The sequence below is a fragment of the Prionailurus viverrinus genome, chromosome A2 (genome assembly GCF_022837055.1).
Source record: "Prionailurus viverrinus isolate Anna chromosome A2, UM_Priviv_1.0, whole genome shotgun sequence".
Lineage (NCBI taxonomy): Eukaryota > Metazoa > Chordata > Mammalia > Carnivora > Felidae > Prionailurus > Prionailurus viverrinus.
The window spans coordinates 7,873,085-7,889,859 of record NC_062562.1 but is presented as its reverse complement, the minus strand read 5'-3'; the positions used below and the strand labels follow the sequence as shown (position 1 = coordinate 7,889,859).

Sequence of the window (16,775 nt, the reverse complement as noted above, 5' to 3'; positions counted from 1 at the left end):
CAAGTATTTCCCTTTCTAGGCTCAAGGTGGGGGGCCTGGCCATAATTTTTTTTTAATGTTTGTTTTTGAGAGAGACAGACAGACAGGCAGAGTGAGCAGAGGAAGGGCAGAGAGAGAGGGAGACACAGAATCGGAAACAGGCTCCAGGCTCCGAGCCATCAGCCCAGAGCCGGACGCGGGGCTCGAACTCACGGACCGCGAGATCGTGACCTGGCTGAAGTCGGACGCTTAACCGACTGCGCCACCCAGGCGCCCCTGGATTAAATATATCTTATTAGAAAACGCAGGCTTAAAGAAGTTGAATACAGTCACAAACTCAGGTGAGGCAATCTTGACAGGACACAGCACCCAGGGAAGTTTCCAAAGAGGAACCACCACCCAAAGGACTTCCCACAGGATGTCTGTGCTCAGGAAAGATACTGGGAGGAGAGGCAAAGGAATTTCATGCTGTGTATTCCAGGTGGTTACTCTCGGCTTTCCTCTTACGTAAAATATTCACAGGCAAAAAAAAAAAAAAAAAAGTCTTTAAAAAGAGCCATTCGCGGCTCTGTGGTTAAACGATAAAATACTGCGTAATTTGCAATGCATCACGGAGAACAAACAGTTAATAATGATGCTGTGAACTGGAGAGGGAAGATGGCGTTTCGGAACGCAGGGAAGGATCTGGAAATTGAGGCATGTATTTCCAGTCTTACGAAGAGCTAGCCTGGGGGCACAGGGTCGTGGCTTTGAGACCCCACTCCCCGGACATCTGGAAAAGTGAGGGGAAAACGGGTACCCCCCCCCCTCCCGACAGAGAGGGACTGGGGACCCCACAGACCACAGCTCCTCCCGCGCACGGACCCCGGAGACCGAGGCGTGCCCGTCCCCCGATGACCCTCCGGTGGTCATCGCCCAGTCTACGGGAGGCGCGGCCGCGCACAGCGACGGGACGGGACGCCCGGGTCCCGGCTGCCGCCCGGCCCCGCGCTGCGTGCCGCGCCGGCAGCGGACTCGGGTCCGCACACTCCGGGGGTCACGGCCGCGAGCCCAGGTCCCGCCGCCCCCGGTTCCCGACTCCCGGCCCCGCACACTCACCATCGCTCGGTTTCCGGGGTGCCGGGTCGCCCACCATCCGGCTGCCGCGGCCAGCGCAGGTCGCGGCGACCCAGGACGCGGCGGAACCTCCCGAAGCCCTTAAGGACGGCGCCAGCCGGTGCGAGGCTCGGACGCACAGCAGCCACCGCACACGGCCCTCGCCGTCCACGGCGTCCACGGCGTCCACGGCGCGTCGCCCGCACGTACGGCTCCGGCGGCTCCCCTGATTGGACGGCTCGCACGGCCCCGCCCCCTCCCGCCTGAGCGACAGCGGGCCGGAGGTCACGTCTTTGAGCCGACCTTGCTTGGGCAGGGGGCTGCCGCCTGTTGTCTCCAAGGCCATCGCTGGGAAGCGCGAGGCCGCCAGGCCGCTCACGGAACCGTGACCCTGCCCCACAAGCGCACGCGCAAGTGACCTCACCATTCGTAAGCATGAGTCCGGTTCCATGTTGGTCTTTGATCATTTTCCAGCAGGGAGTCGTCTGCCCACCGCGCCCCCAACCCCCACTCCTTTGGTCTTCAAAGACTCTCGAAGCCTTGGGGCCCCTGAGCTTGGTGGGAGGTTTGAGCCCCACAGTCCCAGACCAGGCCCGAAGCCTCAGGTGCTCGCATGTGAGAAAACTTTCCAGTGTAATTCCGTTGATACTTCTCTGTTCAAAGACGGAAGAAGGAAAACCGAAAGAACACTGCTTGATGGCAAAGAATAGACGGTAAAGGTCTAAAAGATGAACAAAGCGTCGGGACGGGGTCACCTAGGGGGCAGGACGGTGGTGAGCCCAGGAGGGAACCAACATGAGACTCTCACTGCGGCCCACAGTTAGGAATCTTCGTGATGCTTCCAAGGATGTGTGTATTACTAGCAAATCCTACCACAAAACATTTTGTACACTTTTCTCAGTATGTTGGATGATCAAAGACTTCAAGAAGTTATTAAGGTCGAAAAAGAACAATTTGTAAGTTTGTTTCTTATGTAATGGGGCAGTGTGAGTTTTCATTCTCAGGTGTGGCAGAAAAAAATTGGTAACAAGCCAACTGTCTATTTAGAAAGAACGAGTTACATAAACTCATCATATGTACTTTAGAAATCAAAGGGGGAGGCACCTGGCTGGCGCCAGGTCTTGATTTGGGCTCAGGTCATGATCTCACCACTTCTGGGTTCGAGCCCCACACTGCCAGTGAGGAGCCTGCTTGGGATTCTCTCTCTCTCTCTACCCCTCCCCTGCTTGCGCATGTGTGAGCTGCTTGCTCGCTCTCTCTCTCTCTCTCTCTCATAAATAAGTAGATAAACTTAAAAAAAAAAAACCTGCTTTGAGAGGCGCCTGGGTGGCTCAGTTGATTGAGCATCTGACTTCGGCTCAGGTCATGATCTCACCGTTTGTAGTTCGAGCTCTCTGTCGGGCTCTGTGCTGACAGCTCAGAGCCTGGAGCCTGCTTCCAATTCTGTGACTCCCTCTCTCAATGCTCTGCTCTGCTCTGTCTCTGCCTCTCCCCTGCTCATGCTCTGTCTCTGCCTCTCTCTCAAATAAATAAACATTAAAAAATTTTTTAATAAAAAAACACCTGCTTAAAACAAAACAAAGGTATGATATGAAAAGATCAACGAGTATGCATTACTAGAACAAACATACTAACATACTAACTATATTGTTTTATATATATAGATAGATAGATAGATAGATAGGCCAGGTCACCTCTTCTATAACCTGTAGAGATAGGAGGATCCCCACCACCCTCCCATCTCCCTCACCAAGGTTTGGTTGAGTAGCAGAGACTAAAACGCACCTACCAGCAACGTGTGAAAAGGTTTATTAACTTTCATAATGGAAGTTTCCGGGGAGGGCCAGGCAGGCCTTCTCAAGCAGGCGAGAAATGCCTTGAGAAAGCAAGGGAAGGAGACTGGCCTGGGTTTTATTCAGGTTGGTTGGAGGGTGGCTAGGGTGAGAGTTTGTGCTCATGGGCAGGGACTTATGTGATTGACTCTCTTGCCAGGGCCAAAGCTGAGCACCCAGGCTTTCTTATCACCTTATACAGATGTGGAGCCCAAAGGGTAGAGGGAGGGATATAAAATGTTAAGAGTCATCTGTCAGATAATGGGAAATATCTCTGCCCCAGGTGACTGGCACTTGTAAATTCCTAGGGATAAGAGCACTAAAAGCCAGTCTTGGCCTAATATGTGGCCTTTAATTCTGTCCCTGACACAGGGCTCTTGAAACTATGTAAATTTCTTAAAAAAAAAAATTTTTTTTTGATGTTTATGTTTTATGAGAGAGAGAGAGAGACAGGGTGTGAGTGGGGGAGGGGCAGAGAAGGAGACACAGAATCTGAAGCAGACTCCAAGTTCTCAGCACAGAGCCTGACGCGGGGCTCGAACTCATGGAACACGAGATCATGACCTGAGCCGAAGTCGGATGCCCAACCGACTGAGCCACCCAGGTGCCCCGAAACTACGTAAATTTCTAAGTGATACCAGCACTGGGAGAAACTTTTGTTCTAATGAGGCAACTCTGGGTGGGCTCCTGGGTGGGGGCTGGTCGCCAAGAAGTCCAAGCCATGATTAGGAGCTTGGAATTTTTAGCCCAGCCCCTCTCCCCCAGAGAGGGGGGAGAACCTGGAAATGGAGTTAATAATTGATCATGCCTACATTAGTAAGCCTCCATAAAATCCTAGTAATATGGGGTTTGGAGACTTTGGGGGTGGGGGACCCAACCATGTACTGGGAGGGTGGCATACGCCAAGTCCGTAGGGGCCCTCCAAGTACTCTCCCTACCTATCTCTTCACCTGGCCGTTCATTTGCATCTCTTATCATATCCTTTAATAAACTGGTTAAGTGTAAGTAAGTTTTCCCTGACTTCTGGAAGGTGCTCTAACAAATTAATTGAACCCAAGCAGGGGATTGTGAGAACCTCTGATTTGTAGCAGGACAGAAGTTGTGAGTAACCTTGTTGGGACTTGCTTCATGTGACCGGCATCTGAACTGGGATGGGAGAGGTCCTGTGGGACTGAGCACTTAACCTGTGGGATCTACACTACCTACAGGTGGATCGTGTCAAGACTGAATTAAGTTACAGGACCCCCAGCTGCGTCACACGTTTGGTGACCAGAACTGTTGGAAGTAAAGTGTTCTCAGGAAATATAAAGGAGACACATAGGAAAAAAGAAGTGGGTTTTCTCTACTCCAGAATAATACTGGATTTTCCCAATGTATATCAGCAGTCAAATATTTAAAAGTGGAGTCAGAGACTTCTGGTTTCTTCTCTGGCATGTAAGAAGTTCAGAAAGTGACCTTTCTATATTTACCAGGTAAAAGCAAGTAAGCCTAAAAAAAAAAAAAAATCAATGATCTATCAAAGAATTGAGGTCACAGTACAAACTGCCTTCTCCAAAAATAATAGCCATTTTGATACATTCCTACAATGGTCTGTTCTTAACAAGACCTGTCCTCCAAAGACTGGTTTTTCAAGAATCACCTGGGGGGCAGGGAGGGAAATAACTAACTCCAGTTCTCCCCAGCCTTTCTGCCTGACCTAAGGTGAGGGTGTAGGGAAGGGAGATAGACCTGCGAGGTTCACAGGTCATTTTTCACCGCTCACAGCCAACGTGTGGTGTGTTTTCCAAAACTATTTCCCCAACTCTCCCAACACCAGCTGGGTGGCCTACAGTTCAATGCAGTTCTAACGCTAACCAGAGTTCGTATCAGACTCTACGGTTTAAGGGCACAGCCCACAAAAGGGCCGCCGCATCAGCCGCCAGCTGCAAAGGGGAGGCCCCGACCCGGGAGGGTCTCTAGGTGCACTCCCATGTTTGTTAATTCAGCAGAAACACTACCGGAACTCACAGAAGCTCTTTATTTTTTATTCCTGATTTATTATAAAAGCTACAAGTCAGGAACAGCCCAATGGAAGGGGTGTGCAGGACGAAGTAGGTGGGGGAAGGTAGGGAACTCCCGTGCCTTCTCCGGATACAGCCCCCCCCCCCAGCACATTGGTGTCTTCACCAGCTTAGCATCTCTCTGAATCCTGAGGTTTAAGGGTTTGGGTGAAGTTTCCGTGCGTAGCTAGGCACGACGGATGAAATCATTGGTGGTTGGTGAATCACTCAAACTGTAGCTCCTCCCCACTCCCTACAGGTTGGGGGCGGGGCTGAACGTTCTAAGATCGGAGCTGAGATCGAGATCTTAACTGAGCCACCCCAGGTGCCCCAGACATTTTTCTTATTATACCAAAGGTCACAGCCCAGAGACATGTGATCATTAAAATAGTGACATCAAAACTATAGAACACTACTCTCCACCCAAGACATTCCATCAGAAACCTCCCATTTATCAACCGTGGAATAAACAAAGAACTGTACATTTCAGAACTTAAAGAAGTCTCTATAGTACCCCCAAAGACAACATGGGTGACAAAAGGGCACCTGAGAGCATTTTAGCCTTTGGCAGCTACAACAGAGAGTCAACACAACCTAAACCCTACTCAGATAAACACAAACCCTTACACCAAAGGCCTATTTACCTCAGTTCCTTTTTCATAGTACGTCGTGCCTGGCATTGAACAACACCACCAACAACATTATTAAAATACACAGTTTGAGGAAATTGTACAAGTAAAAGAACTCGACTCAGATGTAGCAGATATGTTACAATTATTAGGCCAGAGACATAAAGCAACCATGATTAATATGCTAAGCACTTTTGGGGTGACTGGGTGGTTCAATCGGTTAAGCGTCCGATTCTTGGTTTTGGCTCAGGTCATGATTTCATGGTTCCTGAGTTCGAGGCCTGCATCGGGCCCTGTGCTGACAGGGTAGAGCCTACTTGGGATTCTCTCTCTCCCTATCTCTCTCTCTCTGCCCCTCCCCTGCTAGCTCTGTCTCTCAAAAAATAAATTAAGGGGCACCTAGGTGGCTCAGTTGGTTAAGCATCTGACTTTGGCTCGAGTCATGATCTCACAGCTCATGAGTTTGAGCCCTGCGTCAGGTTCTGTGCTGACAGTTCAGAGCCTGGAGCCTGCTTCGGATTTGGGTCTCCCTCTCTCTCTGTCTCTCCCTCATTCATGCTCTGTCTCTCTCTCTCAAAAATAAACATTAAAAATTTAAATTAAAAAATTAATTAATTAATTAAAAAAATCAGGGGTGCCTGGGTGGCTCAGTAGGTTAAGTGTCTGACTTCGGCCCAGATCATGAACTCATGGTTCATGAGTTTGATCCCTGCATCGGGCTCTGTGCTGACAGCTCAGAGCCTGGAGCCTGCTTCAGATCCTGTGACTCCTTCTCTCCCTGCCTCTCCCCAGCTCACGCTCTGTCCCTTAAAAATGAATAAACATTAAAAATTTTTCTAAAAAAAAATTAACAAAAAATATGCTAAGTGTTTTAGTAAGAAATAGTGGATAACATGCAAGAACAGATAAGTAATCTTTTTTGTTTTTAAACGTTTATTTATTTTTGAGACAGAGACAGAGCATGAACAGGGGAGGGGCAGAGAGAGAGGGAGACACAGAATTGGAAGCAGGCTCCAGGCTCCGAGCCATCAGCCCAGAGCCCAACACGGGGCTCGAACTCACGGACTGCGAGATCGTGACCTGAGCTGAAGTCGGACGCTTAACCGACTGAGCCACCCAGGCGCCCCTTTTGTTTTTATTCTTAAAAAAATTTGTTTTTAAATTTTTCAATGTTTCTTTATTATTGAGAGACAGAGCATGAGCAGGGGAGGGGCAGAGAGAGAGGTAGACACAGAATTCGAAGCAGGCTGCAGGCTCCAAGCTGTCAGCACAGAGCTTGATGGGCGCCTTAACTCACAAACCACGAGATCATGACCTGAGCCAAAGTTGGACACTCAACCAAATGGGTCACCCAGGCGCCCTGTACTCTACTCAGAGATGAAAACTAAGAACCAAAAGAAATATGCATGAAATGAAAAAAAAAAAAAAAAAAACAATAGAAGAAAAATGAAGAATTCCTTTGGGGGCCTTTTGAATACAGTGGAAGTATGTGAGGAAGGATTCAGTGGGCTTGAAGAAATGTCAATAGAATTTCCAAAACTGAAATGCAAAGAGAATAAATGAAAAAGGCAAAACAAATCTAAGAAATTTGGGACAATTATGCAAGGTGTAACATAAACATAATTGGAATACATGAAGGAGAAGAAAACCAGAAAGGAACAGGGGCCAGAAGTCAAACAATAGTACCCAAATTAATGTTAGACACCAAACTACAGATCCAGGAAGCCCAGGGATCACCAAAGAGGATAAAAACCTAGAAATGCACACCTAGAAATGTCATATTCAAAGTTGAGGGAAAAAGGCAAAGAGAAAATCTTGAAAGAAACTAGGGGGAGAAAATCTTCATTATATAGAAAGAAAGAAAAGAATTAAATCTGACTTCTTTTCGGAAACCATGCGAGTAGGAAAAGAGTTTTGTTAAATAGAAAGCGTTGAAAGAAAAAAAAAAAAACACCCAGCTACAATTCTGTGTCAAACAAAATTATCCTTCAAAAGTGAGGGAAAAGGGTGCCTGGGTGGCTCAGTCGGTTCAGCGTCCGACTCTTGGTGTTAGCCCAGGTCATGATCTCGCGATTCGTGGGTTCAAGCCCCACATCAGGCTGTGTACTGACAGCATGGAGCCTGCTTGGGATTCTCTCTCTCCCTCGCTCCCTGCCCCTCCCCAGCTCGTGGTGCACACACGCTTGCTCTCTCTCCTTCAAAATAAATAAATAAACTTAAAAAACATGACTGAGAAACAAAGACTTTCTGAGACAAACGAAACTTGAGGGAGTTTGTCATCAGTAAAACCTGCTTCCCAAGGAATGTTAAAAGAAACTCGTCAGGGGGCACCTGGGTGGCTCAGTCGGTTAAGTGTCCAACTTCAGCTCAGGTCCTGGTCTCACGGTCCGTGGGTTTGAGCCCCCCGTCCAGCTCTGCGCTGACAGCTCAGAGCCTGCAGTCTGCTTTGGATTTTGTGTCTCCCTTTCTCTCTGCCCCTCCCCTGCTTGCACTCTTTCTCAAAAATAAATAAACATTTAAAAAATTAAGAAAAAAGAAACTCATCCGGAAGAAGGTAATAATAAAGAAAGAGAGAATGTTAGAGAAGGAATCAGTGAAGGTAAAATTCAAGGACATGCTTTTGCTATTTGTATTTAATCTGACAAATAACACTTTGTTCAAAGTCGTAATAGCAATATTTTCAGTGCATAGACCTTATAAACAAAAATGAATGACAGCAATGTCACAAGGGACAGGGAGGGAAGAATTGGAAATACTCTGTTATGAGGTACTTCCTCATCCAGAGAGTGGTATAGTGTTGCTTCAGACAGGGCTTGGGTTAGCTGTAAATATATATCAAAACTCGAGCCTAACAACTAAAAAAGGTATAATGATATGCTGGGAGAGCGGAAGAAATGAAATGTGGTAAAATGTTCAATAAAAGGCAGAGAAGGAAGAAGAAAGTAGAAAACAAAGAAAGAACAAAGGCAGCAAATGGGAAACAATAAAATATATAGGGTTTTTTTTAATGCTTATTTATTTTTGAGAGACAGAGAGAGCACGGGTGAGGGAGGGGCAGAGACAGAAGGAGACACAGAATCCGAAGTAGGTTCCAGGCTCTGAGCTGTCAGCGCAGAGCCCGACGTGGGGCTTGAACTCGTGAACCGCGAGATCATAACCTGAGCCAAAGTCGGATGCTCCATCAACTGAGTCATCCCAGTGCCCCTAGATTTTAATCAAACAACTTCTTAAACATTAGTGGTCTAAATACAAGGGAAAGACAAAAACTGTCTCAGTGGATAATAAAATAACAATTACATGTTGTCTACAAGGGTCACACTTTACATACAAAGATTCACGTAGATTAAAAGTAAGAGATGGGAAAAGATATACTATGGCAGGCCAACACTGAACACAAGAAAGCTGGTATAGATATATTACCTTTGGAGCATTACATAATGATAAAGGGGTCAAGTCTCCAAGAAGACACAGCACTCCTTCAAGGGTATGTGTGTAACAGTGGGGCAAAACACACGAGGCAAAAACTGAAAGAACTCTAAGAAGAAATAATTGAACCTGTTACTACAGAGATTCCAACACCAGCCCCCATCAGTAATTAGCAGGTCCAACAGGCAGAGATAATGAAGGACACTGTTAACACCATCAGGCAAGTGGCTTTCATTGAAACCTATGCAACACCTCATCCAAACATTCTTCTGAGGTTCATGTAGACCGTCCACCAAACCAGACCACATTCTGGGCCATAAAACACACCCTAACAAACTCGGAGAGGAAGGAAGGAAGGAAGGAAGGAAGGAAGGAAGGAAGGAAGGAAGGAAAAGAGAAAAGAAAAGAAAGAAGGAAAGAAAGGGAAAGAAAGAAAGAGAAAGAGAGAGAGAGAGAAAGAAAAAGAAAATTATGCTTGTAAACCAAAATTATATTAACTTGGAAATCAATAACAGAACAATGGTTGGGAAATCTCCACACACCCAAATATCATATGGGTCAATAAGAGAGGTCAGCAAGATGGTGGAATAGAAGTTTTCTACTGTCATATCCCCACCAGGCACCGATTTTGAAAGCCACCCAATGATGAGAGTACCTCTGTGGAAATTTCCAGTGGTCCAGTTCACGCACCCCGAAGGAGCAAAAACTCTGAGAATAGACCCCATGAGGAGGTAAGAAGAGTGGTTTTATTTTACCTGTGTCACCTTCTCCCCAAAGGCAGCACAGCTCCTTCCCAAGAGAGACGGTGTTGGCCCATAATTCCCCCCATGGGGAAAGTGAAACGTTATAAGAGAGCACTTGGATTCCCCCGGTGGTGTGGGATGCTGTTCAGAAGGCTCACCACTTTCCTGTCTCACCGAAAATACTGAGGATATCAACACAGCTGAGTGGCTGGAAGGCTGGGAGCAGGGAAGGACTTGGAAAGACCTAAGGCAACCAGAGCTTGGAACTCAACAAATGACTGCGGATCCTACTAAGTGCTTGCATATTCGATCTGGATGCTTGCATTTCAGCCACTTCGGAGGCAATGCCCGTGGACACTCCCAAATGGCCCATGGGCACGCTCAATACTCCATACACCTCACTCCCACCCATATGATCCGCTCCCTTGTAGCCCAGACAGTGAGTACAAGCCTCTTAATGTCTTGTAAGCACATGCATTCAGAGGGCTCAACTCAGTGGGATTAGAAAAAGGTGCACAGGAGCACCTGGCTGGCTCAGTTGGTAGAGCATGCAGTTCTTGATCTCAGGATTGTGAGTTCGAGCCCCACATTGGGTACAGAGATCGTTTAAATTTAAAAAAAAAAAAAAACTTAAAAAAAAGAGAAAAGAATGCACAAACTTGAGCACTTCAGGGTACCACCCTAGGGGAAACAAAAAGGAAGCTCTCAGCACCTGGCCTGGCTTTGAGGGATCAAAAGAAGGTGTATAATCTTCAGAATTACCCCTAATGAGGGGGCTGGAGGTATGAAGCAGGTACATCAGTAGAAAAGATCTGAGAGAGCCTCAGAATCCCTAGCTGGGCTGACTGGTGACGGTGTTTCTCTCCCAAAGTGAGTTAGTAAAGACTGGAGAAAGTGGCTACTTCCTCACATGCAAAGACACCAATGTGAGACTTCAAGGAATTCAAGGAACGAACACACACACACACACACACACACACACACACAAAGGAACACAACAATTTTCTAGTAACTTATCCAATAGAAATAGAGATCTGCAAGTTGCCTGATATAATTGTTCCAAGAAAGCTCAGAAAGCTTCACAAGAGCCCAGATAGACAACGTGGTGTCTCTCTCGATCAGATGGGGACCCCCAAGCGTGGGGTGACAATCGGGTGGAAGCCAGTGGTGCGGACAGTTGAAAGGATTCACCCGAGGCAGAATGGAGAAGTTTATCGAACACACTGCAAGGGAGCAGCAGGCAGGACAGCAAAGGAGGCTGTGAACAGGGCCTGTTGTTAGAGAGGGAAGGTAAGGGGGTATAGTGACCTATGGAATTTTCCCTTCTTTGGTAACTGTGCCTAGAGCTAAGTAGCCCATTGGTCAGTTAGGGATTATGGATATTTTGAGACGGGTGGCCTGACGGGCCCGTCTGTATTCAGCCAGGGGGGTTGGAGTCACTTTGGGCTCTTCTGCCTTGATCATGGTTCCATTGCACAAGCCTGTTGTCCAAAAGCGGCCTCTACAGACAACTCCATGAAATCAAGAAAACAATACATGAACAAAGCAAGAAGTATGGCAGAGAGTAGAAATCATAAAGAACCCAAATAGAAATTCCAGCACTGAAGGAAAAGTGAAATGAAAAAAAGAAATGCAAACAGAGAGGCTCAAGAGCTGACTTGATGAATACGACGAAAGAATCTGTGAACTTGAAGACCAGTCATTAGAAATCATACAGATGAAGGAGAAGAAAAGAAAAATGAACAAAAAGGAGTGAAGAAAGGTTATGAGACTTAGGGGACACCTGTAAAATAAACAATATGCACATAATGGAAATTCCAGAAGAAGAGAGAATGGCAGAACGCTTAAAGAAATAATGGCTCGGGGCACCCGGGTGGCTCGGTCGGTTAAGCATCCGACTTCAGCTCAGGTCATGATCTCGCGGTTCGTGAGTTCAAGCCCCGCGTCAGGCTCTGTGCTGAGGGCTCAGAGCCTGGAGCCTGTTTCGGATTCTGTGTCTCCCTCTCTCTCTGACCCTCCCCCGTTCATGCTCTGTCTCTCTCTGTCTCAAAAATAAATAAACGTTAAAAAAAAAATTAAAAAAAAAAAAGAAATAATGGCTGGAGAGGCACCTGGGTGGCTCAGTCAGTTGAGCGTCCGACTTCGGCTCAGGTCATGATCTCACGGTTTGTGATTTCAAGTCTCACATCGGGCTCGCTGCTGTCAGTGCACAGCCTGCTTCAGATCCTCGGTCCCCCTCTCGCTCTGCCCCTCCCCTGCTCATTCTCTCTCTCTTTCAAAATAAATAAATAAACTTAAAAAAAAAGAAAAAGATAAACCAAGCTGACAAACGTTTAGCTAAATGAAGATTAATAAAATCAGAAAGGAAAAAGGAGAAATTATAACTGATAGCACTGAAATTCAAAGTATCGTAAGAGACTACTATGACTAAATATATGTTAACAAATTTGATAACCTACAAGTATAAATTCCTTTAAACATACAACTTGCTAAGACTGAATCATGAAACAGAAAATCAAAACTCAGTAAGGAGTAAGGAAATCGAATCAGGAATCAAAAAAAACGCCCAACAAAGAAAAGCCCAGGACCAGATGGCTTCACTGGTGAATTCTACCCAACACTTAAAAAATTCCTGGAGCACCTGGGTGGCTCAGTCGGTTAAGCATCCAACTTTGGCTCAGGTCGTGATCTGGCGGTTGGAGAGTTTGAGCCCCACGTCGGGCTCTGTGTTGACAGCTCAGAGCCTGGAGCCTGCTTCAGATTCTCTGTCTCCTTCTCTCCCTGTCCCTCCCTTACAAATGCTCTGTCTCTCTCTCTCTCTCTCAAAAAAAAAGTTAAAAATTCATACTAACTCTTCTCAAACTCTTGCAACAAATTAGAAAGGAGGAAATATTTCCAAAATCATTTTATGAGGCCAGCATTATATTTTTTAAAGTTTTTTTTTAAATATATATTTTAAAATTTATTGTTGACAAAGAGCAAGACAGAGTGTGAGCAGGAGAGGGGCAGAGAGAGAGACAGAAACACAGAATCTGAAGCAGGCTCCAGGCTGTGAGCTGTCAGCACAGAGCCCAATGTGGGGCTCAAATTCGTGAACTGCGAGATCATGACCTGAGCTGAAGTCGGATGCTTAACCGACTGAGCCACCCAGGTGCCCGTTATTAAAGTTTTAAAGAAAATTTTTTTAATGTTTATTTATTTTGGAGAGAAAGGGTAGACAGAGCATGAGTGGGAGAGAGGCAGAGAGAGAGGGAGGCATAGAATCCTAAGCAGGCTCCAGGCTCCCAGCTGTCAGCACAGAGCCTGATGCAGGGCTCGAACTCATGAACTGTGAGATCATAACCTGAGCCTAAGTCGGACACTTAACCGACAGAGCCACCCAGGCTCCCCTATTAAAGTTTTTAAAAGTGTATTTATTTTGAGACAGACAGCAATAGTGTGAGAGGGGGAGGGGCAGAGACAGAGGGAAAGAGAGAATCACAAGCAGGCTCTGTACCATCAATGCTTAGCCAACTGAGCCAGCCAGGTGTCTGAGGCCAGCATTACATAGATAACAAAGTCAGACGAGGACACTCTAAGGAAAGAAAATTAAGGGGCGCCTGGGTGGCTCAGCTAGTTGGGTGACTGACTTCGGCTCAGGTCATGATCTTGCAGTTTGTGAGTTTGAGCCCCGCGTCAGGCTCTGTGCTGACAGCTCAGAGCCTGGAGCCTGCTTCAGATTCTCTGTCTCCCTCTCTCTCTGCCCCTCCCCTGCTTGTGCTCGGTCTCTGTCTCTCTCAAAAATAAATAAACATTAAATTTTTTTTAAAAATCCTTTACAAAATACTAGTACATTAAATTCAACAGCACACTAAAAGGCTTATACAACTTGATCAAGTGAATTTATCCCTGGTATGCAAGGATGGTTCAACATATGCAAATCAATACATGTGCTATACCCAATTAACAAGATGAAAGATAAAAGTCATATGATCATCTCAGCAGGTGCAGGGGAGGCATTTGACAACATCCAACATCCTTTAATGATGAAATAAAACAAATTAGGTAGAGAAAGAATGTACCTCGGGGCACCTAGGTGGCTCAGTTGGATCTCAGGGTCGTGAGATCAGGTCCTGCATGGGCCTGCTTGGAATTCTCTCTCTCCCTCTCTCTCTGCCCCTACCCCACTTGCACATAATCTCTATCTCAAAATAAATAAAGAAACTTAAAAAAAAAGAATGTACCTCAATAGCATAAAAGCCATATATGACAAATGCACAGCTAACATCATACTGAAGATAGAAAAGTCGCCTCTTCCAGAACTATGTACCTGGCAAGAAACTGAGGAAAGGGTTAAGGTGAGATATATCTATTTGTCCCCTATTTTATACTCAGGAACTCCCCTACATTATCAGGGGTAACTTGCTTAAATTTTCTGGGATAGAATTTGAGCCTTAGTATCATTTGCATGAAGGTTTCGGAATTAATGCATTGAAGCAGTTGGCAAAATTAATTCGGAATCTGTGTTGTAGAGGCCCCCAAACCGTGTGTCTTTTAAAGGGTTTATATAGTGCCCTGCAATCTTTTTTGTTGTGTAAATTCTTCCTTTAGCATATTTTGGATTTCCAATTTGGTAAAATTGTGGACCTTTTAGTATTTTTCTCTTTTGTTCCTTCCCGATTTTGCTTTTTGGGGATTTTTTGGTCACTGGATGAACTTCAGGGAAAGGAGGGTCCTCTCTACCCTGATATTTATTTTTTAATTTTTATTTAATTAAAAAATTTTTTAAAAGTTTTGTATTTTTGAGTGCGAGTGGGGGAAGGGCAGAGAAAGAGACTGCCCTGATGTTTGTATATTTTTTCCTCCAGAGAGCCTCAAATCAGTGCCATCAGGAAACTCCCCTGCGACGACTTGTTGGCGTATAGGTTTTAAAGATCCCGGACCTAAGTCAGTTTCAGCTGATACCTTTGCTGTGCCGCAGTGAGGCCGGGGGTATTGTCCTCTAGAACCTTGTGGGTCACAGTCATTGCTGCAATACGGACAGGGAGGCAGCAGCAGAGGCGTTTAAGATCCTGGTGAGTCCTCTAGCATGTGGGATCAGGACTTACCGCACATTCTAATGACTGCCTTTCTTCTCTCTTCTCCTCTTTTTCTCTTTAAGTTTATTTATTTATTGAGAGAGTGCAAGCATGAACAGAGAGACAGACAGACAGACAGACAGAAAGAGAATCCAAAGCAGGTTCCACATTCAGAGACCGACTCGGGGCTCAACCCCACAACTGTGAAATCATGACCTGAGCTGAAATCAAGAGTCGGACCACTGAACCGACTGAGCCACCCAGGCACCCACCTCTTCCTCTTTTTAAACGGGAGCTGTTTCAGGAGTGACCTCTTGATATGGCCTCCTCTTGCATAGTCCTCTCTCCCACCCCCACCCCCAGGGATATCTCAGGGCCAACTCTGCCTCTATCACAGCTTCCTTCTGACACACAGATAAATCTCTGCAAACACATTGACCCAGGACCACTGTAAGGAGGCCCCAATTTTGCTCTGAAAGGCCTAGGAATCCTAGAACTCTGGTCGGTTGAATCGAGAACTTCGGGTTGGTAGGCTTGCCCCAAGACAGGGCAGCACAGCATATAACATGAGCTCCCCAGGACCTAGCAGCCCACAGGACATGCCACTGTCATGGAGCAGAGCAGGTGAGCAAGTCAGAGTAAGAGAACACAGACCCACGGGCAGTGGTTTTGTCCAGACATGCTGCTCATGGCCACCTGTTCTGGTCACATGCAGATACGCAGTTCCTGCATTAAGACTGAGGCCCACCCCCATACACCAGGAGGGTAGGAAAAGGCTTAGGCCTCACATGACTCACATAATTGAGATCCAGGAGAGGGGAGGGCAGGGTCAGTCTCTCAAGCAGCTCTGAACTGGCTTCAGAAAGCTAGGAAAGGAGCCTGGAATGGGGTTTCACTGTGGCTGGGGGGTTAGTGAAAAAACATTCAGTGGCACTTGTCAAAGATGGGAGTGCAGATGAGTTTAAGATGGTTTCATTCAGAACCATCGTGACGGGTGTAGAGACACCTGTGATGGGATTTCCACAGGGGATGAGAAACGAGATGAGGCTCAACTCTGGACACAGCATGGGCAGGTGGGAGTTCATGGCCAGAGAACAGGGTGGAGGTCAGTGGACGGAAAAGGACTCAGAGAAAAATCAGGGGTAAGAGGGTTCTGGCTGAAACGACCTAACAGGATTCTTACTGAAGACAGGCCAGGGGGATCACTTTCAACTGGGGGATAAGTTGGGGGGGAGGGGGGGAGGAACTTGATCAGCTATCAAGGGTGGTCAGACATGGAAGGGGTGGGGAGGATTCTGGTTCAGCTGACCTAGCAGGGTTCTTGCTAAAACTGAATTTTACAGGGAGCTACCCAGATAGACCTACGAGAAGGTTTAGGAGCCTGACACAAGTTTGGTCAAGCAAAGAATATTTGTCGGGGGTGGGGCCAGGGCAAGAGTTTTGCACACAGGGACTCGTGTGCTCGGAATCTGAGGCCAGTGCCATATAAGGGAGCCTCTGGACTTTTTTTTTATGTGCATTTATTTTTGAGAGTGAGAGAGAGAGAAAGAGAGACAGAGCATGAGCAGGGGAGGGACAGAGACAGAGGGAGACACAGAATCCGAAGCAGGCTCCAGGCTCCGAGCTGTCAGTGCAGAGCCCGACGCGGGGCTCGAACCCACGAGCCGTGAGGTCGTGACCTGAGCTGAAGTCCGACGCCCAACTGACCGAGCCACCTAGGCACCCTGAGCCTCTGGACTTTCTTGTCGCTTTGTCCAGGTGGTGGAGATAAGGGAAAGGGAGGGGGTGGTGAGGAGTCAGCGGTCAGCAAACATGAAAAGATGTGGAGTCTGGCTGATTATAAGGACACACATGGGCAAGAAGAATATTTCTACTTATTTCTATATAAAAGTGGCTTATTTCTATATAAAAAACTAACACCAACAGGAAGTTCATGAAATGATCGACAGTGTGTATTTGGAGATGGCTGGAGTCA

At 46.7% G+C, this 16,775-nt stretch overlaps 1 protein-coding gene across 4 annotated transcripts in view; it reads right to left on the bottom strand.

Moving 5' to 3' along the window:
- The window catches only part of LOC125157593 (zinc finger protein 791-like), a 42,949-nt gene that overhangs the window by 22,150 nt on the left and 4,024 nt on the right, over nt 1-16,775 (bottom strand). For 3 of the 4 annotated variants that reach the window (XM_047844480.1, XM_047844470.1, XM_047844515.1), the window contains exon 1: nt 1,078-1,415. The exons of the other annotated variant lie outside the window; for it this stretch is intronic. Coding sequence is in view for 2 of the 3 variants with exons in the window: in XM_047844470.1 (XP_047700426.1) it covers nt 1,078-1,080 (3 nt within the window). In the remaining variant the exon portion in view is untranslated. Of the gene's footprint in view, nt 1-1,077; nt 1,416-16,775 lie in introns of those variants that run through there. 4 annotated transcript variants of the gene reach the window in all.